The following is a 25,910-nucleotide window of genomic DNA, read 5'->3' on the forward strand; positions in this document are numbered from 1 at the left end:
AAGAATAATGGAGGTCGTAGCCGCCCTCAGCCCCCAGGAGGGGAGACGACGCCTTGGGTGATCAGAGCTACTTGGGACCCGCGGCAGCGCGGAGGCGACGCGGCTGCAGGGCGTTACGATCCCCTGCGAAGTGGAAGGGGCGTGGTCATGACCGTGGACGCGGCGGCTGCGCAATGGGCCCGGGAGGGGTGGCGGGGGCGTGGCTGTGGGCGTGACTGTGGGCGTGGCTCTGAGCGCGTCGCCGCGCTCGGGGCACCGGGTGGCTGCGGCGGCGTCCACCCCAGAGGCGGTTGTTGCTGCGCCCGGTACTGGGGTCGCTGCCCGAGGCGCAGACGCGGTAGACTTCGCCCGCCCCGGCCCTCGGCTCGCTGTGGGCTCGTCATGGAGACCAACCAGAGGCCGTACCACCTGGTGGTGTTTGGCGCCTCAGGCTTCACCGGCCAGTTCGTGGCCGAGGAGGTGGCCCGGGAGCAGGTGGCCTCGGGGCAGAGCTCCAGCCTGCCCTGGGCCGTGGCGGGCCGCTCCCGGGAGAAGCTGCAGCGAGTGCTGGAGAGGGCTGCCCTGAAGCTGGGTAAAGGGGCGCGGGGGGGGGGCGGCTTCCGGGGCCGCAGGGTTGGGGTCACCCGCCGCGAGCGTTTATCCTGCAGGGGGGCGTCCCTGGGGCTCCCCGGGCCCGGCCGCACGGCCGGAGGAGGAGGCGAGGCTGGAGGATGATAGCACGGCTTTGTTCCACTCCCTGAACGAAATACAGAAATAAATACGTTTCTCCTCCGTGGAATTCCTCCTCCTCCAGTTTGGCGAGTCCCACTGGCCGCGTAGACGGGGACGCCTGCTCCTCCTGTCTGCGCCCCGCTGAGCAGGGGCACCCGGTGGGGCTAAAGGTCTTCCCGGATTTGGTCGGATGGCAAAGTAGGGCTTTGCTTCCTTCGGGTGTTCTGCCCTCCCCCCTCGCCCTGCCTTTGTGGAAGTGTGCGGGGAAAGCCTCACAGTTATTTTGATAACGATGTTGTGGCTTTCGTTTCTTAATTTATTTTTTGCCTGTTAAGAATCCTCTTTCTTACGCTCTCTCCACCCTCCCGCGTTCGTATTTCTGGTTTGGGCGTTTACTTATTCTTTTAGCATTCATTCAACATATTTTTACTGCGTGGTCTTTTCTGTGCCAGATCCTGTTCCGAGGGCTGGGGGTACAGATGTGACAACACACACAGGGACCCTGCCCTCAGGATCAGGGGACGCATCTAACTGAGGATTCTTGCCGCCTGGTGTCCCCTCATACAGACCCACAGCCCCTGTTAGAGTTCGGGGTGTACTGTGTTCTTGTGTTTAACCTTCATCCCACCTTCCTTCTAATTCCACCCTGAGCCTGTGTGTGGTGGGAGGTGTAGACTCTGTTTTGTTTGTGATTAAGTGCAGAAGATCTCACGTAGGCTCAGTTCTCCTACAACTCTTTCTCCCGCCAGCCACTGCCAATCTACAGTCTTGACCAAAGAGCTTGTTGGTGTTGTCTGTTTTAGTTTTCCAAAAGAAATAATTTCACTATTAAAATATATTCTTCCATTTCTTTTTCCTGCTCAACAAGACTGTGCAGGCACAGCCTGATTATCGTTTGTAATGCCTAGATTGAATTATTGTGAGGGATGCACCTTGTACCACCAGAACCTGCATTACTTGATTTTGTTAATTCCAGTTATTTACTTATAAGCCCATCATGAGTGTCCTTTTTTTTTTAATTTTTAAATATTTATTTTTGGGAGAGAGAGTGCAGGTGCGTGCGTAGGGGAGGGTCAGACAGGGAGACACAGAATCCGAAACAGACTGGAGGCTCTCAGCTGTCAGCACAGAGCCCGATGCGGGGCTCGAACCCACAAACCACAGGATCATGACCTGAATCCAACGAATTTGGACTCTTAACCGACTGAGCGGCCCAGGTGCCCCCTATCATGAGCGTTCTTACCTAGACTGTGCCTTCTACCCCAGAGTCCTTTTTTTGTTCTCATGATGATGATCTTAACAACCCCTTTTTACCCCCATATTTTGTCGTATGTAATTGGTTAGTAGTTGATGAGAAACTTCATCATGGAATTCCTGGCAGAGAGGAAATCAGGACAGCGATCTACTCAGTACCTAAACAATCGTAAAATTGTCATCTTACACAGGGTTATCATTTACACAGTGCTTAAGTTAGTTTTTTTTTTTTTAAGGTTAGTATTGTATTTTTGTAGCAATTCTTAGTATTAACTCCATTTTCCTCATAGCTTTTTCTTTTTTATATCGCCTGGTTTAAAAAGTTCTTATCGGGGCGCCTGGGTGGCGCAGTCGGTTAAGTGTCCGACTTCAGCCAGGTCACGATCTCACGGTCCGTGAGTTCGAGCCCCGCGTCGGGCTCTGGGCTGATGGCTCAGAGCCTGGAGCCTGTTTCCGATTCTGTGTCTCCCTCTCTCTCTGCCCCTCCCCCGTTCATGCTCTGTCTCTCTCTGTCCCAAAAATAAAAATGAAAACGTTGAAAAAAAAAAATTAAAAAAAAAAAAAGTTCTTATCTTTTTTCTGTGCTTTTCCTGAAATTACCATCACTGATTAGTATAAACAGAAGGTCTGGAAGATCTAACACTGTATCAGATTTGTTGAAAACGATTTATGTCTTACTTTAGGAAGACCGACACTGTCCTCCGAAGTTGGAATAATAATTTGTGATGTCACTAATCCCGCCTCACTTGATGAAATGGCTAAGCAGGCGGCAATTGTCCTCAACTGTGTAGGACCCGTAAGTAATCAGCCCTTGTTTGTATCAGAACAAACAGTCTATTCATTTCTAACAGAATCTGGTATTTTATATTCTAGAGGAACATAAGGACAGGGTGCAGAAGAATTGGTTCAGGGCCTTAACCCCATCTGGGGGAGTTTTCGCTTCCAGTGAGAGCAAATGGGTGTGACCAAAGTGTCCTAAGAGAGAGACCAGGCCCTCTGGGACACCATACTCCAGGAATGTGTGCTAGTTTGGTTACTGGTTACGGCTATAATTGCCATTTTTTTTTTTTCTTACCGTATGCTTTTTTTTTTTCAAGTGTATTTATTTATTTTGAGAGAGAGTGCTGCACTCAGGTGGGAGAGGGGCAGGGAGAGAGAGAATCCCAAGCAGGCTGTGCACTGTCAGTGCAGACCCTGACTCCAGGCTTGATCCCGTGAACTGTGAGATCGTGACCTGAGCTGAAATCAGTCTTAACCAACCGAGCCACCCAGGTGCTCCCCTTACTGTGCGCTTCGTAAGTGAAAAAAAATGTTTGAGCGTGTACCCCCGATACATGTTTTTACTTTACTTGTGAATGATATTCCTCTGTTATATGTATGTTAAAAACATGTACAAAAATAGACTAAAAGAGGATTCGTTCATTTAGTCAATAAATATTTATTGAATGTTTATTACATGTCAACTGCACTAGTGAAGGTACCTGGGACAGAATGGTGAACAAAACTGAAAATCCCTCATGGAGCTTATGGCCTGGCGGGGGTGACAGAAAAGGAGGGTTCTAATAGTAGGTAATGATAAGTCCTTTGAAGAAAAATAAGGCAGGGTAAGGAGTTACCCTCCAGGGTGGTCAGGGAAGATCTCCGTTAGGACCTGACATTTGTGTAGAGACCTGAATGAAGTGAAGGGGGTAAGCTATGGGAGCGTTTGAGAAGGGTGTTCCAGGGAAAAGCACATACAAAGGTCCTGAGGCGAGCATGTGTTTGGCAAGACTGAGGCATGTGAGAGAGGGCAGTGCGGCGGGGCCCGGGCAGGACCGAGGTGGAAAGTTAGGTTGGAGAGGAGCCCACGAATTAGGTCAGAGGGTGACGGGCAGGGTCGGGGTTTGAATGGTTGAAAGCAATAGCACGATCTGCTTTCCAGTTTTGAACTTCTTTGGCTTCCGAGAGGAAGAAGAGGCGATGGGGACTGACAGGGGGATGATCGCGGCAAGCCGAGCACAGGATATGGTGGGAAGTGGGTAGGGTCGGAGTGTACTTCGAGAGATCCACAGCTTTTTGGTATTGTTCTCGATGTGAAGGAGGCACCCTTGGCCTGTGCAGCAGGTGAAAGTTGGTGACGTTTACTGATCTGAAGAAGCCATCCCAGGTGGCAAAACATTTGAAAACTAAGCGTCTCGAAGGTTGATGATCATGTTTTCAGTGAAAGCAGGAAGGTGTTTTTGATTATCAGGTAAAACTGTAGGTGAGTGGTTTATTTAGATTAATCCCACTTCTGAGTGGCTTGGATTCTGTGCTCTGCTGCTCCCATCACTCTCTCAGACACGCCCTGAGCCAGCTTCCTTGCCCTTCCCTCCCCAGAATCCTGGAAAAATCCAAACCTGGTTATTCCAGCCCCGCTTGCTCAACCCGTGAGCCCACGAACCCGTGTTATCCAGTAATCCAGTAACCCCGAGTGTCTGGAGATGCCCTTGCTGACGGTCCTACTTTATTTTATTTTTTTTTTATTTTTTTTTTCAACGTTTATTTATTTTTGGGACAGAGAGAGACAGAGCATGAACGGGGGAGGGGCAGAGAGAGAGGGAGACACAGAATCGGAAACAGGCTCCAGGCTCTGAGCCATCAGCCCAGAGCCCGACGCGGGGCTCGAACTCACGGACCGCGAGATCGTGACCTGGCTGAAGTGGGACGCCCAACTGACTGCGCCACCCAGGCGCCCCTACTGACGGTCCTACTTTAAATAAGTGGTTCCACACCTCATGTGGGGGCCTCAGCGCCTTAGAAATCCTGCGCCCTTTCCCCGGACTGTCCTCTCTCCTGTTCTCTGAAGCAGCAGTTTTACAGGTTCTTTCCTCACTCTGATCTGATGATTTAATTTCCTTTTCTTTTTTTCACTATGACAGTAGAACTGTCCAAAGCGAATTTCTTCCTCTGCCTACTGTGCTTCCCTGACTCTGCCTTACCTGCTGTCACGAGGAAAACCCCCCCTGGCTCCTTACAGGTGCAGGATTTGAGGACCTTATGTTTACCGTCCCACGTGTTTCTGTGTGGGTTTTTTTTTTAAGTTTATTTATTTATTTTGAGAGAGAGACAGCATGAGCAGGGGAGGGGCAGAGAGAGAGGGAGAGAGAATCCCAAGCAGGCTCCGCACTGTCAGTGCAGAGCCCGATGTGGGGCTCGAACCCATGAAACTGCAAGATCGTGACCAGAGCCGAACCCGAGAGTCGGACGCTTAACTGACTGAGCCACCCAGGTGCCCCTCTTCGTGTTCTTATTGTCACATTTTCCCTCTTGACTGCACCGAGTCAACACATAAATATGTGATGGTATCTCTGATCTTAAAAAGAACCACCCTTAATTCCACATATCTGTCCGACTACTCCATTTTTCTGGGTCCCCTTGTTAGCAAAACTCCTTCAAAGAGTTCTCTCTCCGTGCTCCGTCCACTTCCTCAGCTCCTCCTCCCTTCTGAACCACCCTCGCCAGGCTTCTCTGTAGGCCTCATGCTTCAGTGAGACCTCTCTGCCTCGCCCCTCACCGCCCCTCCGCTCTCGTCTTGATCCAGGTATTTGTCCCCATCCGTCACGTCCTCCTTGCTCTCTGGGTTTGGCTTCTGGGGTCTGGCCCTTTCCTCATTTTCCACCTGCTGACCAGCTTTGTCCCCTTCCCTTCTGTGGGATCTTTTCCTCTTCCTCTAAGTACCTGAGGCCTCACAGCTCGAGCCTTACAAACTCTTCTCTGTTTACATTCTCTGAGCCAGCTTTGAAAAAAATTATTATTGTAATAAAATATACATAACAAAAATTAACCATTTTTTAATGTTGATTTTTGAGAGGCAGAGACAGACAGATTGTGAGTGGGGGAGGGGCAGAGAGAGAGGGAGACCCAGAATCCGAAGCAGGCTCCAGGCTGAGCTGTCAGCACAGAGCCTGACACGGGGCTTGAACTCACGAACTGTGAGATCATGACCTGAGCTGAAGTTGGACGCTCAACTGACTGAGCCACCCAGGTGCCCCCCATTTTAACCATTCAAAGAAAATTTTTTTTAAATTTTTTTTCTTTTTGCATTTATTTATTTTTGAGAGAGAGAGAGACAGAGAGTGAGCAGGGGTGGGACAGAGAGAAAATGAGATAGAATCTGAAGCAGGCTCCAGGCTCTGAGCTGTCAGCACGGAGCCCGATGTGGGGCTCAAACCCACAAACTGGGAGATCATGACCTGAGCCGAAGTTGCACGCTTAACTGACTGAGCCACTCAGGTGCCCCCCCCAAAAAATTTTTTTTAATGTTTATTTTTAAGAGAGAGACAGAGCGTGATCAGGGGAGGGGCAGAAAAAGAGGGAGACCAGGATCTGAAGCAGCCTCCAGGAGCTGTCAGAGCCTGACACTGGGCTCGAACCCAGGAACCTCGAGATCGTGACCTGAGCCAAAGTCGGACACTTAACTGGCTGAGCCACCCAGGCGCCTCTAGCCATTTTTAAGCTTGCAATTCGATGGCACGAAGTGCATTGGCAGTGCTGCGTGATCATCACCATCTGATCTCCAAAACTCGTCATCGTCCCAACAGAAACTCTAACTGGGTCAGTTTTTGGTTTTTTGTTTTTTTAAGTTTATTTGTTTTGAGAGAGCAAGAGAGAGCACGCCTGGGCAAGGGGGGGGGGGAGGGGGAGAGAGAGAATCACAAACAGGCTCCACCGACATCGAGGTCTATCCCATGACCCTGGGATTATGACCTGAGCCGAAATCAAGAGCCACATGCTCGACTGAGCCACCGGGTGCCCCCAGTTTTTGTTTTTGTTTTTTTTTTTTAAAGAGAGATCTTTGGTGTTTCCTACTTTCCTAATTGGGCCGGTATTTTATAACCGTGTAGTGCTAATCAGGTTAGTGAGTTGAGGCTCAGCAGTAAGAAGAGAAAAATCAGGTAGCCTGGAATAGAACACAGGGTGAATGACACATGATATGGATAAGTAAGGGTTCATGAAACTTTTGTTTCAGTTAGATACATTGTGTGGGGGCTGCTATGTGAAGTGAATTTCTTAGCGTGGGTTGTGGCCAAAAAATTTTGAATGCCAGGGCTTTAGGGGTGCCTGGGTGGCTCAGTCGGTTAGGGGTCACAGTTGGGCTCAGGTCATGATCTCACGGTTCGTGGTTTCGAGCCCCGCACCGGGCTCTGTGCTGACAGCTCAGAGCCTGGAGCCTGCTTCGGATTCTGTGTCTCCCCCTTTCTCTGCCTCTCTCCTTCTTGCAGTCTGTCTCTTTCCTTCTCTCTCTCTCTCTCTCAAAGATAAATAAACATAAAAAAAAAAGGAAAGTTGTGGCTTTAAATGCCACGCGTATGCTGATGATGCTTACGTTCTTTCCAGTGAGGCCTGCCCCCTTAAGCTCCAGACTGGCAGATCCCGCTACCTTCTTGAGGTTTCCATTTCCACTTGGATGGTTCGTGGGCTTGTCCGTCTCTAGGTTTTTGCCCCCCAAACACCTGCTCTCCCTCCTAGGCTCTACTTGTTTGTTATTTTCACTTTGCCCGTTTCTTTCAAATTTTATCACTTCAGTTTCAACAAGTTTCACGACTTGTTTCTTTGCAGATGTTATTTAACCGTTTTGTCCACTTTGTGAAGGTTTATTTAGTTAAAAACCAAGTGATACCTGTAAAACTACTTAGGCATGTGTAAACGGGCGTGGGGCCGAAATACAGTGAAAAGGGACGAAAGAGGGTGTCACCATGGCCCCCTTTGCTGGTGGAGCTCTTCCTCCACAAGCTACCCTCAGGATACCTTTTGTGTCTTGTGTTCGACGGGTGACCACTGCGTGGGACCCAGGAAGCAGGCCGAAGTCAGTTCATGTATTAACCACTAATAAGACCTCATTTTTTTGTCTGTGCTTCCCATAAACGTTAGCATAAATACACAGATTGCTCTCTCCACAGCTGAGGGATGGTTCTGTGGGCGCCTTGAGGTCAGCATGACTACTTGGGGACCACTGGGTCGGAAGGTGGGGCGCTCAGGGTGGGATTGTGGTTTCGATCTGGAAGTGCGCTGGCTTCTCTGGGGAGAAATGCCTCCTCTGAGATCAAGGATCCTTGCCGTTTGTCCGTTATCTCCTACAAGCCCAAGGGTAGACGGTAGAGAACACCCCCAGAACACACGAATCCAGGGGTGTCAGTGCAGAGGCCTTCACATCACTTGTGCCAGAGTGCAGTGTGAGGCCGGGGGCACTGCGCTGAAGGGGGGTGGGCGTGCTGTTTCTGGAAGGAGCTGCCGTTACCTAACCCGGAAGGCTGGGGCTGGAGCCAGCCTGGCAGCCGCGAGCAGAGGAGGGTGAAGCAATAGCGGGTTTAGGAAACTATGAGGTATTTCGAACTTCTGTGACATGGGGACTAAGGGCTGGTGGTGTGACCTGAGGCTTGAGCACTTTTTGTGACGTGCTAAGAAGTCTGGAGATACAGGCACTGAGAGCTAGTGATGCGTGTGTGTGTGAGAAGGAGCACACGTGACCTCAGCTTTTTATTCTAGAATAACGATTTGGTGTTTCTTTGGCGATGGGGTGGGTTTGGCTGCAGTGAAACCAGTCACTGTAGTAAACTGCATGAGAGGGGGCAAAGGCGTGACCTCAGATTCGGAGGTGTGGAGGGGAGGGGACTGATTTGATGAAATGTGGTACCTTCCAGGGTTGATGGAGTCAGAGACAGCTTCTGGGTTTCTCACTTGAGGATGCGGTTAATCGTGACACCCAAGGGTGGGTTTTACTGCGTGCTCTGTGCTAAGCTACTTGTGTCGTCTTATTTCGTCCTGACTATAGCCCTGAGACATAGGTGCTGTGATTATTCATCTTTTTTGATGAAGAAATCGAAGCTTAGAAGGTGAAGTACCCGCCCAAGTTTGCACAGCTGGTGGGTGCACAGCCTGGACTCAGTCAGGCCCGACCTTAAAGCCTGTACCCTAGACGGGCTGCTGGTCAGCCGTTTGCACGGTTCTGTCTCCTCAAGGTCCCTACCTGCAACAGGTCAGGACAGGAATGGCGAGTGGGGCCCAGGCTGTCTGAGCCACCACCTATGCTTCTAATCAATACGCCCTCGTCACCTCTGTTACGAAGTAGAGGAGGGAAACAGGTTTGTAAGAAAGATCATGGATTTGAATTTGGGTTGTCTGCTCAGTATTCTTTTTTTTTTTTTTAAATGTTTTCTTTATATATTTTGAGAGAGACACAGCATGAGCAGGGGAGGGGCAGAGAGAGAGGGAGAGAGAATTCCAGGCAGGCTCCATGCTGCCAGTGCAGAGCCTAATGCGGGGCTCGAACTCACGATCCACGAGATCAAGATATGAGCCAAGAATAAGAGTCCGATGCTCAACTGACTAAGCCACCCTGGCAACCACCCCCCACCATGCCCCTGAGCATTCTGGAATTAAGACAGGAAATACATAAAATATAGTAGAATTATTATTTTTTTGATAAGTGAGGAAATCAGGGTGAAGAGAAAATGGGGGAGGGACAACAAAGCCAAAGTAAAATCAGTTTTATTCACGAATCATGCCCTGTGTCCTGTGCTGTTGCTGGTCCTGAACTTTCTAACAGAAACCAAAGATACGGAAGCGTCTGTTGGTTCTGGAGATAGACGTCGAATGTCATCAGGATACCCGTTGTAGGTGACGTCAGGAGAGTAGAAATTTTCCGGGGAGATTCGGCAGCCCTGGCGTGCATAAGAATCACCCATGAGGAATGTCACTGGAGTCTACCCTGCCTGTTGACATGCGTGTTACTGGGCTCCATCCCCAGAAACTCTGATTTAGGGGGCCTCTGGGTTGGGAGGGAGTCACCATCCATACTTAACATACTTAACGAGTCACCTAGGTGACTTGAACACAGGTGGACGCCTGGCCAACTTGAGAAACTTTGGGAGAAGATAACCAAGAGAAAGGCCAAAAGAGGCTCCAAATGAGTTTCAAAGTGGATGTGTGTAAATCTTAAGGATTGCCCAAGATGAAAAAAGAGCTTTGGGGCACCTGGGGGCTCAGTCAGTTAAGCCCCTGACTCTTGATCTCAGCTCATGTCACAATCTCAGGGTTGTGAGTTTAAACCCCAACCTGGGCTTGACCTCTTTCATTTTAATCTCTATTTCTATTTTATGTATATTTAAATTAAAAAAAATTTTTTTAAAAATATTTTATTTATTTTTGAAGGAGAGAGAGAGAGAGAGAGAGAGACAGAGCATGAGTGGAGGAGGGGCAGAGAGAGAGAGAGGGAGACACAGAATCCGAAGCAGGCTCTAGGCTCTGAGCTGTCGGCACAGAGCCCAAGGCAGGGCTTAAATTCACAAACTGTGAGATCATGACCTGAGCTGAAATCAAGGGTTGGACACTTAACCGACTGAGCCACCCAGGCGCCCCTCAATATTTCAGTCATGGTAACCAAGACTGTACTTATAAAACTCAGTGGCATTTCATTCATTTAAGCTTGCTGAGTACGAGTTAACTGCTGGCTTTCTTTATCCTTCCCCCCTAGTATCGATTTTATGGAGAACCTGTAGTAAAAGCTTGTGTTGAAAATGGAACGAGCTGTATTGACATCTGTGGAGAACCTCAGGTACGTAAAATGCAAAGGAAAGAATGGAATTAGCAACACAACTTTCTGTTAGCGTGGACAATACAACTTTCTGTTAGCGCAACAATTCTGTTAGCGTGGACAATATTAAAATAGGACAATACCTATTTTAGAATTCGATGTCCCCCTCCCTCGTGGTGACAGATGGTGTTCTGTGGATGGCTCACAGGGAGCCCAATGGGAAGGTCTCTTCTTCTGTTTTCTCGAATTTTTTTCTTGCTTACCACCTCATTGATTTCGGGTCTCTTGTAGGTAGGCTGTGCTTATTTTTATAGCTCCGGCATGCCATGAATGGCATGAACTGAAGCGGTGGGGTGCGCGCAGAGTTTTGGAATCGCGCTTTTGGCACTTTTTCGTAACAAACTCCCTTTTTGTAAGCAGAAACCTTTACAACATTGAAAGAGAGTACGTGCGAAGTCCTCTCCACCTAAAGATGTTAGATATTGCCGCTTGTTGAGTGCTTACCACGCTGGCACTATGCTAATTAAGCATTTTACGCCATCTGAATTTTCAACCTTCCTGCGCGGTAGGTATCATCTTTCCTCTTTTGTGGATGAGGAAATCGAAGCTTAGGAAGGTTAAGTCACGCAGCTCAAAGTCATGCAACTAGTAAGTAGAAGGACGAGGACTCGAACTGAGGTTGCCTGATTGTGAGAAGTGGAGTGTTAGTGAGCACCGAGCTCGGCTGCCTCCTTTTAAACTGTACCTCATGTCCCTGTAGTCTCTGCTGATCACCGTCACCAATGTCCCCTTGATAGAATGTCGTGAGGTGACACTTTACCCCTATGGGCTTCCACCCCAAACCCGTCACCCCAGTCTAGTCTTGAGAAGAATTCCAGTAGAGGGGCAGTCTACAAAATACCTCATCAGAAGCCCTCAAAACTGTCAAGGTCCTCAGAAACGAGACTCTGAGAGACCGTCATAGCCAGGAGGAGCCTAAGGAGACATGACCGCTAAATGTCATGTGGGATCCTGGCAGAGAAAAAGGATGGATAAGGATGAACTGTAGCTAATGATAATGTTACCACCATTGGTTCCTTAATTGTAACAAATGTTCGTGTCCAAGCTGTCACGACGGGAGAAACTGGGTCGGGGTGCGTGGGAACTCTCCGCTACTCAAATTTTCTGTAAATCCGACACTGTTCTGGAAGTAATTGTAAACCCAGGCAGAGGATTCGAGCAGACATTATTCTCCTCTTCCATCCCTCCTTCCCTCCACTTGCTTTACTCTAACTGTATATATGCACAGATACATGTCCGTAATCGTGTCCGTCTGAGTAATAGGTTTGGGTTAGGCTTTCTTGCTTTTTTTTTTTTTTTTTGTATTTTTTTTTTGTATATTAATTTAATTTTTCATAATAGATGTTACTTTGACACTTAAAAGGCATTTTGAAAAAATTAATAGTGTCGTTAAGTCAGACCAGCTTATCTCCTGCACTAGTTGGCATCTGGCAGATATCCAGTCAATACTTGCTGAATAAATGAAAAACATTTCGACACTTAATATTTCACTACAAAGCCATACCGGTTAGCATTTTCAAAATGCAATTGCTTTGTCTTTTAAGGTCTCTCATCGAATACTGATGTAAATGTTTCTGATTTAAATAGCTCTGATTCACATTTTTGTCCTGGATTTTTTAGTTTCTGGAACTAATGTATTGGAAGTATCACGAGAAAGCTGCAGAAAAGGGAGCTTATATCATTGGAAGCAGTGGCTTTGATTCCATTCCAGCAGACCTGGGAGTGATATATACCAAAAACAAGATGAATGGTAATTATCAATCAAGAAGCAGTAAGTGGATTTACAATAGAAAGGCTTCATGTTTGTGGTGTGGAAGAGAAGCAGAACTATTAGTGGGTAATGTGAACACAGATGCTTTGTTTCTAATATAGCGGTAATTGTTATAAAATGTGACAGGGCGCCTGGGTGGCTCAGTCGGTTAAGCGTCTGACTCTTGATCTCAGCTCAGGTCTTGATCCCAGGGTCGTGGGTTCAGGCCTCATGTTGGGCTTTGTACTAGGCATGAAGCCTACTTAAAAAAAAAAAAATACTACTGACGCTATTTTTTGAGATGCATGTTCTAAAGTGAGGAATTATCCATTGTCTCAATTTAGTTATGGTTAGAGCTGTAACATTTCTGGAAATAGAATTTCTGACAGTCATTGTAAATTCAAACTTGCTTGGTTTCGGAATTAATACATTTAAGAATATGATTTATATAGGTATTATAATTGAAGTTTTAAAATTTTTAATCAACAAAGCTGAAAAGTATTGAACAAATTTTTTGGCTTCTATTTCACCCCATTTGTAAAAGGAACCAATAATTTAAGAGTGGAAAAAATCATGTTGATTGGGCAGCACATAATACTAAAATTGGGGGCGCCTGTGTGGCTCAGTTGGTTGAGCGACCGACTTCGGTGCAGGTTATGATCTCGCAGTTTGTGAGTTCGAGCCCCGCGTCGGGCTCTGTGCTGTTGGGCTCTGTGCTGACAGCTCGGAGCCTGGAGCCTGCTTCGGATTCTGTCTCCCCCTCTCTCTCTGCCCCTCCCCTGCTCATGCTCTGTCTCTCTCTCTCTCTCTCTCTCTCAATAATAAATAAATGTTAAAAAAAATTTTTTTTTTAATACTAAAATTGGAATAATACGGAGAAGATGAGCACGTCCCTGCGGAAAGATGACACACGCAGATATGTGAAGCGTTCCATATTTTTAAGACGAGAGGTGTTGGCGAGGATGTGGAGAAAAAGGAATCCTGTGCACTGTTGGTGGGAATGCAAACTGGTGCAGCCACCGTGGGAAACAGTAGGGAGCTTCCTCAAAAAGTTAAAAATAGAGCTACCCTGCGATCCAGCATTTACACCAGCAGGAATTTACCCAAATAGTGTGAAAACACCAACCAATTCCAAGGGATACGTGCACCCCTCTGTTTATTACAGCACTACTTACAGCAGCCAAGATGTGGAAGCAGCCCCCGTGTCCACTGATTGATGGGTAAAGAAGATGTGGTGTACACACACATATATCCATATCTGTGTGTGTGCATACACACGCACACACACTGGAATATTATTCAGCCATAAAAAAAAGAATGAAATCTTGCCATTTGCAACGACATGGATGGAGCTAGAGGGTATAATGCTAAGAGATGTAAGTCAGAGAAAGACAAATACTATGTGATTTCACTCGTATGTGGAATTTATGAAATAAGCAAAGGTAAAAAAAAGAGACAAATGAAGAATTGAACTCTTTTTTTTTTTTTTTTTAGCGTTTATTTATTTTTGAGAGAAACAAAGAGAGACAGAATGAGAGCAGGGGAGGGACAGAGAAAGAGGGAGACACAGAAGCCGAAGCAGGCTCCAGGCTCCGAGCTGTCGGCACAGAGCTTGACGCGGGGCTTGAACCCATGACCCGGGAGATCATGACCTGAGCCGAAGTCGGACACTTAACTGACTGAGCCCCCGGGCGCCCCAGCAGACTCTTAACTGTAGAGAACACACTGATGGTCAGGGAGGTGGATGGGGAATGGGTTAAATAGGTGATGGGGATTCAGGGGTGCACTTGTGATGAGGGCTGGGTGATTAACATAAAAACCTGAAAAAAAAAAAAAAAAGAAATGGATGACAGCAATAGATACACAAGAAAAAAATGCAGGGTTACTGACCTTCCAAAGTCGACTAGAAATGCCAGCTCTACTTTCCACTGAGAAATGAACAAAGTTCTATGCCTTAACAGTTATGCTCTTGAAAGCTTTTTGATGTAAATAATAGCAGCTTAGAATTAAAAACCCTTTATTTAAAAAAATGAGAAAAAATAAATATTATGGTAAACAGGAAGTTACTAATGCCATGCTTATTTTAAAAGGGTCCATTTAGAAAATGACATGAAATAGGTAACTCCAATGTCCTATAAACTGTTCTAGAGCTTAACCAGGTGGAAAGTGTTTCAGTTTATATTAAATAGTTAACGTAACTCTGGGTGCCTGGGTGGCTCAGTCGGTTAAGCATCTGACTTCAGTTCAGGTCATGATCTCACAGCTCATGAGTTCGAGCCCCGCGTTGGGCTCTGTGCTGATAGCTCAGAGCCTGGAGCCTGCTTCGGATTCTGTGTCCCTCTCTCGCTCTGCCCGCCCCCCCCCCCCCAACTCATCCTCTGTCTCTCTCTCTCTCTTTCAAGAATAAATATTAAAAAAAAAAAAGTTAACCAAAGCCCCAGACAGATAGCACTTAAAAAGATAGCACCAAAAAAAAGGCTCCAAAGCAGTCTTGCTTAGTGAAATTAGTAGTAAAAAAATGCTAAATAAAATTTTAGTAAATATTCAATGGCATTTTAAGAGAATAATATATCAAGACCAAGGTTTGTTAGGAAGTTATGTAATCATTACATCAGAATATCGAAGATGAAAAGCTGTATGACCATCTCAATAAATCATCTGAAAATCCTTGCCATGTGCTGATTGCGATTTTTAGGTATTTAGGAATAGAATATTTTATTAACATAAAAATGTTGGAAGGCAATAGCCAGTATCATACTCGGTGATGAAACACTAGAACTGTTCCTGATAGAAAGAAGAACATGAATTGAACATCTTTAAGGCATTCAGTCTTGCAATCATGAACCTGGTCTCCATTTCTCAAAAATATTCTTTTAAATCTATACAGTTTAGATATCTTCATGATAGTTTTGCATATTTCTTACTAAACTTGCTTTTAAATATTTAATAGTTTCTGTTATTTTGAATAGGTCTTTTTTCCTTTTAAGGGAAAACATTACACCTTGTTTAAAAACTTTGTTTTCATGATCTCAGGGTTTGTGGGTTTGAGCCCCTTGTCAGACTCTGTGCTGACAGCTCAGAGCCTGGAGTCTGCTTTGGATTCTAGGCCTCCCTCTCTCTCTCTGCTCCTCCCCCACTCCTGTCTCTCTCTGTCTCTCAAAAATAAATGTTAAAAAAAAAAACAAAAACACTTTGTTCTCAGATACTGAAACCTGAGTCAGGGTTTTAACAAGTGTCCCAGCTGATTGTTTGATACAGTGGGCCGCATTTTATTGCATACTGCCTTCGGTGGTCCATGTTCTTTCTGTGGATAGGTTAGATCACAGAGCCATAAATCCCGACTGCGTTCTCTTAGCGACCCGCAGAATCCTCTCAGTGACTTGTACTGTAATGATCTGTTTTGGGCTTTGTCAGTGGTCCCCTAGCGATATTTATATGGCTATAGTTCTCATCACTCTGGATGACGTGGTTATTCATTATCTTTCTTTGTCAGCTTTCTAGGGCCCCGTAATTTGGTCCTCTCTTGGAATTAAAACAAGGAAAACTGTCCTCTTAAGAAATTGATATATTTCTTTTTTTTTTTTTAAGTTTACTTAGAGCACATGCACACACAGGAGTTGCAGAAAGAGGGGGGAGAGAGAGAGAGAGGAAGGGAGAGAGAGAGAATCCTAAGCAGGCTCTGCACAAACAACGCAGGGCTCCAACTCATGAACTGCGAGATCTTGACCTGAGCCCAAATCGAGAGTCGGACACTTACCCAACTAAGCCACCCAGGTGCCCCTTGATATATTTCGTATGATCAGATTGTGAGAATTTGCACATTATGTTTTTCTTTTGTCTTACTGCTCTTGAGAAATTCAACAATTATGTAACTACTATGCCTATATATTAATCTCCATGGTTACATGATTGATTTCTCCCTTTTTTTCTGGCTTTGGTTTTCTGTTATTATTTATGCTTATTTCTTTATTTCATTTTAACAGCCTTAAGTATTTTATAAGCCATCACACAGGCCATTTTGATAGGCTTTCTGTGCATTTATTCATGGTAAATCAGTACAAACAAGCCTTCTTGAAAGCAGTCATACTGGAAAACAGAATTAATCCATTACACAGATGTAATTTTGAGAACTGTGTCCCAATGGCTGTTCAGAGTGAGTGAACTTGTTGCCTTGTTGGAAGAGATTTTTAGTGTTTTCAGCCTGAATACTAGAAAAGATCTTATTAGTACTAGCACTTGGAGTTTATTCTAAACGATTCTTTCTGACAATTTCCTTGGCTTCAGTTGCTTCTTAAGTCTGTTTCCAGTAACATAGTAGAACTGTTACCAGTATTGATTTTCTGACTGTATCGGCTATAGGCTTAATAAAAGTGGTCCCTAACAGAATAGGAATAGTTTATTACTACACGTCTTGGTTACATAGATCTTACTCGATTTACTTTTGCTATTCTACTCTTTTAGGTACGCTGACGGCTGTGGAAAGTTTCCTGACTATACATTCTGGACCTGAGGTTAGTTTTCTGTTTGTCAGGTGATTTTTATAGTTAACATTAAAAACATTTTGGAAATGATACATGCCTCCTAAAAAATATTTAGATTAATAAAATTTTATATCTATTTATAATTTTTAGTATATGAAAGTTACTATGTTTAATTTTTAAAAAATATTTATTTAGTTTTGAAGAAGAGAGAGACACAGTGCAAGCTAGGGAGGGGCAGAGAGAGAGGGAGACACAGAATCCAAAGCAGGCTCCAGGCTCTGAGCCATCAGCACAGAGCCCGATGCGGGGCTTGAACCCACGGCCGTGAGATCATGACCTGAGCTGAAGTCAGGTGCTTAACTGACTGAGCCACCCAGGTGCCCCTACTGTGTTTAATTTTTAAAAGTATATGGTAGATTGCTGGGAATTACTTAGACTTAAAATAGAATTTTGTTAAAAACAACTGCATAGCCCATTGTGTTAGAACGAGTTACCAGCATCCGAACACCAAATTATATATCGTTGTTGTGCAATAAATGTTGTCAGCCAAGACGATTGTCATGTTAGTGCAGGTCAGGGCACTTCTGTTATCTGCTTCACTTGGAGTTAGGTGCTATTGTGGCCGTAAAAAAATATATGATGTAATTACTGAATTTATAGTTTATTCGGGAACCTAAGACAGTTGTGTTTCTGGGAGGACCATGCTTTTTGATAGCACTTTTATTGCCGGGAGTGTCTGACCCAATTCTAGGTCTACACTTGAGGCTTCATAAATATTGTTGTCTTTAAAACACTGGGTAGTGTGACACATAAATGAATCAGATGCAAACCTGTCCTTAAAGACATAAAAATTTAGCTTGAGGGGTGCCCGGGTGGCTCAGTCGGTTAAGTGTCCGACTTCAAGTCGGGTCATGATCTCGCCGTATGTGAGTTTGAGCCCCACGTGGGGCTCCGTGCTGACAGCTCAGAGCCTGGAGCCTGCTTCGGATTCTGTGTCTCCCTCTCTCCCTGCCCCTCCCCCACTTGCGCTCTCTCTCTCAAAATGAATAAACATTAAAAATTTTAAAAAAATTAAAAGATGAGATGAAATACCATCTGATTCTGAGAACGGAGAGTAAATCTAGCTGGGAGGCCAGAGATAAGAACTTTTAGTTATTTATTTTTTATATTTGTTTTTCAATGTGTATTTATTTATTTTGCGAGCTACAGAGGCAGTATGAGAAGGGGAGGGGCAGAGGGAGAGAATCCCAAGCAGGTGCCACACGGTCAGCGCAGAGCCCCACGCGGGGCTCAAGCTCACAAACCGTGAGATCATGACCCGAGCCGAAACCAAGAGTCAGATGCTTAACTGACTGAGCCAACCAGGTGCCCCCGGAGATAAGAGCTTTTAGAGGCTGTGACGTGGACTGAATTTCTAGAGGTCGATGCTGTGGAGACTGGATGAGGCAGAGGGAGCAGTAGAGTCAGGACATGGCTGTGGGATGGTACAGGGCATGTCAGGTAGGACAATGGCTGCAGTCAACTGGATCTTGGGTTCAGATTAATACACGCAAAGAATTACATAACATGCTAAAATTCGTGGGTAAAGAGGATGTCCACAGGGTATCAGAATAAAGGGAAAGGGTAGCGGGCCTGGGGAACTGGGAAGGCCTCCTAGAGGCCTCACCGAGTTCAACCTTGAAGAGTCAGTAGCCTGTGGAAGGTCAGGAGCAAGCATGAAAGACGTGCCTGGATCTGTGGGGAGCGGGCGTGGAAACCCAACTCAACCGGCCGAAACCGGCAGAACGAAACATGAATTTATGGGTTCGTGTAACCAAATGACTGCAAGTAAGTAGTATGGCTGCATCTGGATGTTCAGGCCCCCCCCCTCCCATATCCTCTGTTTCTGTCTCTTCCATCTCTTCTGGACTCGTCTGCGTAGGCTCTCAGCGTGCCCGAGAAGGTGCTGGCAGTCCTAGGTGCGCATTGTCTTAATGTTCCTGACTTCCGGGGAACAGCAAGCAGAGCTGATGTATCACATGACCGGGAAGTAGTGGGCCATCTGGCTGTTCTTGAGCCAGTCAGCGTGACCGGTGTCATGAATAGTCACATTGCCCAGGTGGTCACGGGCCCCTGGAGGGAGACCCTTGGAGTCAGTCTCACCTGCACCACATGGAACGACTTCCAGGTGGGAAGGAGGCTTTCAGAAGCCGAGGATTGCAGGGAGCTGCTGACTGGGAGAGTCGGACAAGAGGCTTCTTTTGACAGAGCAGCGGGAGATGGGATGGGAAAGGCGAGGTGCATGTGAAGAAGGCGTCTTCCCTTCCCATGAGGAATACAGGAGCCCCTGAGTGGACGGTTCTTACGGAGTCGAGTCAGGAATCCCTCCTAGAATGTACAGATTTCGAAACTGGGTTGCCTGGGCTGGAATTCTGGCTCTGCCACTTACCAGGGACCTGCCCGTGGCCAAGCAGGCCATACTTCCCCTCATCTCTAAAGGAGGCGATCATCGTATCTGCTCCATATGGTCGCCACGAGGGTTAACTTACTCAGCGAATGTACATCAGAGCCGTGGTTGGCAGCTGGCAAATCCCTCAACTAGTGTCAGTAAGTATTATTTTTTTTTTTTTAATTTTTTTTTCAACGTTTATTTATTTTTGGGACAGAGAGAGACAGAGCACGAACGGGGGAGGGGCAGAGAGAGAGGGAGACACAGAATCAGAAACAGGCTCCAGGCTCCGAGCCATCAGCCCAGAGCCTGACGCGGGGCTCGAACTCACGGACCGCGAGATCGTGACCTGGTTGAAGTCGGACGCTTAACCGACTGCGCCACCCAGGCGCCCCAAGTATTATTTTTATTAGTATTGTTAGAACTTGAAGTTGGGTCTTCACTCAGGACAGCAGAGTTGAAGCATCCGTATCAGTGCAGCCCCCTCTCGCTTCCCCGAGGCACAGTCCACAGCCTGACTTTTACAGGGACGGGGAGATTCCGTGCACCCCGAGTCACTAAGCTGTTCTCGTGCCCCTCCTTATCTTATGTTTCCCCTTGATAGAGGGCAATGAAGAGGTAACGTGGAAAGCCTGTACATTTGGGTATTATGAAATGTATTTTAAATTTATGTCATCAACCCAGAGCTTTCTTCTAAACTCAGACTTAAAACGTCCCATCACTAGTTGACATCTGCACTTGAACGTTTGATAGATACCACAAACTGTACTTTTTTGTGCATAGCTGACCTCCCGCTTTTCCTTTCCAAATGGGCGCCAACCTCAGCTTATTTGTATCAATTTCAGCTGGTCGCGATGCGTCCGTCCACGTATTCAGCTCAGATGGTAGGATCGTTGCTATCTCTGTCTCCTGAAACCCAAGTCCAGTCTGTCAGGAAACCCTGTTGATTCTGTCTTTGAGATCTGTCAGAATCCGATCACTTTTCACCATGGCTCTTCCTACGACCCTGTTCTGGCTACCACCTGTTCCTGTACAGTCCTTCCTCGACACAACATCCTGGCTGGTCCTTTCCAGACATAACCCGATCACTACTCCTCAGCTCACAATTCTTTAGTGGCTCCTTACCGCATCCGGAGTGCAAGCCAAACGTCCTTCCGGTTAGTGATAACTGATCTGGCCCCGGTTAGTCTCCAACCTCCTCTCTCACAGAATGCCCCTCATTCATTCTTCTTCATTTATTTCTTTTTTTTTAAAAGTTTATTTATTTATTTTGAGAGAGACAGAGACAACATGAGTGGGCGAGGGGCAGAGAGAGGGAGACAGAGAATCCCAAGCAGAGCCCCATGCAGGGCTTGAACTCACTAAACCGTGAGATCATGACCTGAGCTGAAACCAGGAATCTGACGTTCAACCGACTGAGCCACCCAGGCGCCCCCATATATCGTACTTTTTTTTTTTGAGTTTATCATTCTCCCTGGAATGTGAGCACCACAAAAAAGGATCCTTGTCTGTTAATTCACCAAGCACGTAGAACAGTGCTGGTCATGTAGTAGGAGCTCAGTAAGTGTTGTTTGGCTGACTTGAGTGGACGAGGCTAACTTAACCTTAATTCCAAAACTCTATGGGAGTAATTCCAGAATGTAAAAGTGCAGTCCGGTTTCAAAGGAATGTAGAGGGAAAAATCCTAAATAAAATACTAGCAGATTAAAAGCAGTAATACATAAGACAAAGAGCGCATTTTGACCAAGTTAATTTTAGATACGAAATGTGAGGTTTAACATTATATAGTCACTTTAATTCACTCCACCAACAGGTTAAAGGAGGACGGTCATAGGATCATCTCAATAAATAGAGAGACAGCATTTGATAAAATGTGTCTATTCATGATTAAAACTTGCAGCAAGCTAGGAGTGGAAGGGAAGATGATCTTTTTTAAAAAAGCTATACCGGGGCGCCTGGGTGGCGCAGTCGGTTGAGCGTCCGACTTCAGCCAGGTCACGATCTCGCGGTCCGTGAGTTCGAGCCCCGCGTCGGGCTCTGGGCTGATGGCTCGGAGCCTGGAGCCTGTTTCCGATTCTGTGTCTCCCTCTCTCTCTGCCCCTCCCCCGTTCATGCTCTGTCTCTCTCTGTCCCAAAAATAAATAAACGTTGAAAAAAAAAATTAAAAAAAAAAAAAAAAAAAAAAAAAAAAAGCTATACCAGGGGCGCCTGGGTGGCGCAGTCGGTTAAGCGTCCGACTTCAGCCAGGTCACGATCTCGCGGTCCGTGAGTTCGAGCCCCGGTCGGGCTCTGGGCTGATGGCTCAGAGCCTGGAGCCTGTTTCCGATTCTGTGTCTCCCTCTCTCTCTGCCCCTCCCCCGTTCATGCTCTGTCTCTCTCTGTCCCAAAAATAAATAAACGTTAAAAAAAAATTAAAAAAAAAAATAAATAAAAAAAAAAAAAAAAAAAAAAAAAGCTATACCAAATATGATACCCAGTGTTTAACATTGAAAACTTTTGCTCTGAGTTCAGGAATGACTCGGGAGCCCTCTGTCCTTACTCCAGCCAGATTCCAGCCAGATTCTAGCCAGAGCAGTAACACACGAAAAAAGAAAGAAACTGTATAGAGGTTAGAAAGGAAGAAACAAAACTATTTTCAGCAGATGATGTAATTGTGAATGTAGGAAATTCAAAGGAAATCTGCAGGTAGTATTACTAGAATTAGTAAATGAGTTTCATCACCTACTGGAAAAATTCTTTTTCTCACCTGATTGCCTTGGCTAGACTCTCCAGGCCAGGACACTGGGGAGCAGAAGTGGCGAGAACAGACATCCTTGTCTTGTTCCTGATCTTAGAAATCTTTCAGACTCTTGCCACTAAGTATGATATTAGCTGTGCGTTTTTATAGATGCCCTCTGTCAGGTTGAGGAAACTTCCTTCTTTTCCTGGTGTGCTGAGTGTTTTTAACGTGAAGAGTTATATTTTATCAAATGCTTTTTCTGCATTTATTGAGACGATCATGTGGTTTTGTTTTTTATTATCTTCTTACACTGTATCACTTAAGATTGATTTTCCTATGTGGAACCAACCTTACATTGCCGGGGTAAATCCCACTTGATCATAGTATATAATCCTTTCTATATATTGCTGGATTTAATTTGCTAGTATTTTGTTGATGGGTTTGCATCTATACTCATAAGGAATATTGGTCTGTAGTTTTCTCATGATGTCTTTGTCTGGTTTTAGTATCAGGGTAATTAATACTGGTCTTTGGGGGAAGAGATTTTTGCAAAGGATCAGTATCAATTCTCTTTTTTTAAATTTTTTAATGTTTATTTTTTGTTTTTGAAAGGGAGAGAGAGAGAGTGAGCAGGGGAGGGGCAGAGAGAGAGGGAGAGAGAGAATCCCAAGCAGGCTCCACACTGTCAGCACAGAGCCCAGAGCTCAATGTGGGGCTTGAATCATGAGATCATGACCTGAGGCGACGTCAGACGCTTAACTGACTGAGCCACCCAGGCACCCTGGGCATTTCTTTCCTTTTTTTTTTTTTTTTTTTTTTCTTTTTTCTTTTTTTCCTTTTGTTTAAAAAAATGTTTATTTTTGAGAGAAAGAAGCAGAGCACGAGAGGGGGAGGGGCAGGGAGAGAGGGAGACACGGAAGCCGAAGCAGGCGCCAGGCTCCGAGCCGTCAGCGCAGAGCCCGACACGGGGCTCGAACCCAGGAACTGTGAGATCATGACCTGAGCCCAAGTTGGACACTTAACCCACTGAGCCACCCAGGCGCCCTGGGCATTTCTTTTTTTTAAACCCGGTTTGATAATCTCTACTTTTTAAGTATAGTGTTCAGTTCATTGACATTTAAAATAATGAAAATAGGACGAGACTTGAGTCTGACATCTTGCTCTTTATTTCCTCTTTATCCCATGTATTATCTTTCCCTGTCCTTTCTTTCCCGTCATCTTTTCATTTAATTATTTGTTACAGTTTCAAAATTAACTCCTTTATTGGCTTTTTCGGTATTTCTCTTAGCATTTTTTTTAAATTTTATTTTTTTTAAGTTTATTTATTTATTTATTTATTTTTATTTAAAAAAAAAAATTTTTTTTTTCAACGTTTATTTATTTTTGGGACAGAGAGAGACAGAGCATGAACGGGGGAGGGGCAGAGAGAGAGAGGGAGACACAGAATCGGAAACAGGCTCCAGGCTCTGAGCCATCAGCCCAGAGCCTGACGCAGGGCTCGAACTCACGGACCGCGAGATCGTGACCTGGCTGAAGTCGGACGCTTAACCGACTGCGCCACCCAGGCGCCCCTAAAGTTTATTTATTTTGAGAGAAAGGGAGAGAGAATGAGAGTGCCCAGGGGAGGGGCAAAGAGAGAGACAGAATGCTTGTGCGTGCAAGCGGGAGAGGGGCAGAGAGAGAGAGAGCCCCAAGCAGGCTCCGCACTGTCTGTACAGAGCTCAATGCGAGGCTCGAACTGTGAGATCATGACCTGTGCCGAAATCAAGAGTCCGACACTCAACCGACTGAGCCACCTAAGCTGCCCCACTGCTAGCATATTTTTTGTTGTGAAATCTGCTGACATTCATATCCGTGTTTTCCTTATGTAATATGTTGTTTTTCTATGATGGCTTTCTTTTTTTTCTTAAAAAAAATTTTTTTTTTTAATGTTTATTTTTGAGAGACAGAGATGAGGGTGGGAGGGTCAGAGAGAGGGAGACACAGAATCCCAAGTAGACTCCAGGCTCCAAGCCGTCAGCACACAGCGTGACGCGGGGCTCGAACTCACGAACTGTGAGATCATGACTTGAGCCAACGTCGGACGTTTAACTGACCGAGCCACGCAGGTAGCCCCTGTTATTCTTTAAATGTTTGGTAGAATTCATTAATGAGATCATCCGGGCCTGGGCTTTTCTTTGTGGGAAGTTTTTTGGTTACTAACTCAATCTCTCTACTTTTTATAGGTTTACCAGGATTTTCTATTTCCTCTTAAGTCAGTTTTGGTAGTTGTGTCTCCATTAGTTTCCTAGGCCTGCCTTAACCAACTACCACACATCAAGTGGCCTAAACAACAGAAATTTATTGTTCTCACAGCTCTGGAGGTTAGAAGTTCGAGATCAAGGGGAAAGGGGCTTTTCAGGAGATGATGCTGGGACAACCGGGTGTCCAGAGGGAGAGACATGAAGCTGGACTCATACTTTGCACAATGTACAGAAGTTAAGTTTAGGTGGATTGCAGACCTAAATGTGGGAGGCAACAACAGTAAAGCTTTTAGAAGATGATGTGTATTTCACGGTCTCGGGGTTGGGAATGGCTTCTTTTCCCCCCACACATTTATTTTACTATTCTTTTATTGCATAATTGACATGTAACATTAGTTTCAGGTGTATGACACAACGATTTGATATTTGTATGTACTGGATTATATTGCACAATGATCACTGCGATAAGTCTAACATCTGTCCCCATACACGCTTGCAAATTTGTTTTTCTTGTGACGAAAACTTTTAAGATCTTCTCTTTTAGCAACTTTCAAATATGCAATACCATATTCACTATATAGTCACCGTGCTGTATAGGGAATGGCTTCTTAAAAGAGACACAAGGCATTAAATAAAAAAAGAAAGTGATAATTTGTATACATTTAAAATGGAGAGTATCCGTTTATCAGAAGATACCATTTACAAAATGGAAAGGCTGGCTACAGAGGAAGCGTTCTTTCTTTCTTTCTTTTTTTTAAGTTTTTAATTTTTAAAAAATGTTTATTTTGAGAGAGAGAGCAGGGGAGGGGCAGAGGGAGAGAGGGAGAGAGAAAGAATCCCAAGCAGGCTCCGTACTGTCAGCACAGAGCCTGACACGGGGTTCAAACTTACAAGCCATGAGATCATGACCTGAGCTGAAATCAAGAATTGGACATTTGACTGACTGAACCACCCAGGCAGCCGTTAACATTTTTTAATTTTAATTCAGCACAGTTAACATACAGTGTTCTGTTAGTTTCGGGTGTACAGTATAGTGATTCATCACTTCCCTACATCACCCAGTGCTCATCACAACAAGCGCCCTCCTTAGTCTCCATCACCTGTTGGCCCCATCCCCCCGTCAGCCTCCCCTCTGGTGACCGTCAGTTTGTTCTCTATAGTTAAGAGTCTGTTTCTTAGCTTGTCTCTCTCTCTCCTTCCCTTTGCTTGCTTGTTTTCTTAACTTCTATGTGAGTGAAATCATATAGTATTTGTCTTTCTCTGACTTATTTTGCTTAGCATTATACTCTCTAGCTCCCTCCATGTCCTTGCAGATGGCAAGATTTCGTTTCCTTTTTATGGCAGAATAATATTCCGTGTTTGTGTGTGTGTGTGTGTGTGTGTGTGTGTGTGTGTGTATGTATATATACACATCTTCTTTATCCATTCATCTATCAGTGGACACTTTGGCTGCTTCCATAATTCGGTAAATAATGGTACAATAAACATGGGGTACATGTATCCCTTTGAATTCATGTTTTTGTATTTTGGGGGTAAATACCCAGTATAGTGCAGTTATTGGATCATATGGTTCTATCTTCAACTTTTTGAGTAGCCCCCATACTGTCTTCCACAGTGGCTGCACCAGTTTGCATTCCCACCAACAGTGCACGAGGGTTCCTTTTTCTCCACATCCTCGCCAACACTTGTTTCTTTGGTTTTTGATTTTAG

General features: G+C 45.4%; 1 protein-coding gene and 1 non-coding gene across 2 annotated transcripts in view; both read left to right on the forward strand.

Annotated features, from left to right (window-relative positions):
* Positions 1-211: 211 nt before the first annotated feature.
* SCCPDH (saccharopine dehydrogenase (putative)) overlaps positions 212-25,910 on the forward strand; it is a 39,585-nt gene continuing 13,886 nt past the window's right edge. Inside the window, exons 1-5 of the mRNA XM_045453207.1 lie at positions 212-571; positions 2,649-2,761; positions 10,460-10,540; positions 12,200-12,329; positions 16,791-16,840. Coding sequence (XP_045309163.1) covers positions 382-571; positions 2,649-2,761; positions 10,460-10,540; positions 12,200-12,329; positions 16,791-16,840 — 564 coding nt within the window. The 5' untranslated portion in view covers positions 212-381. The remainder of the gene's footprint in view (positions 572-2,648; positions 2,762-10,459; positions 10,541-12,199; positions 12,330-16,790; positions 16,841-25,910) is intronic.
* Positions 13,166-13,269, forward strand: LOC123587051. The gene has a single exon (XR_006707121.1). It is a non-coding gene; the product is annotated as a U6 spliceosomal RNA (small nuclear RNA).

This window comes from Leopardus geoffroyi, chromosome C3 (genome assembly GCF_018350155.1).
Source record: "Leopardus geoffroyi isolate Oge1 chromosome C3, O.geoffroyi_Oge1_pat1.0, whole genome shotgun sequence".
NCBI classification, from domain to species: Eukaryota; Metazoa; Chordata; class Mammalia; order Carnivora; family Felidae; genus Leopardus; species Leopardus geoffroyi.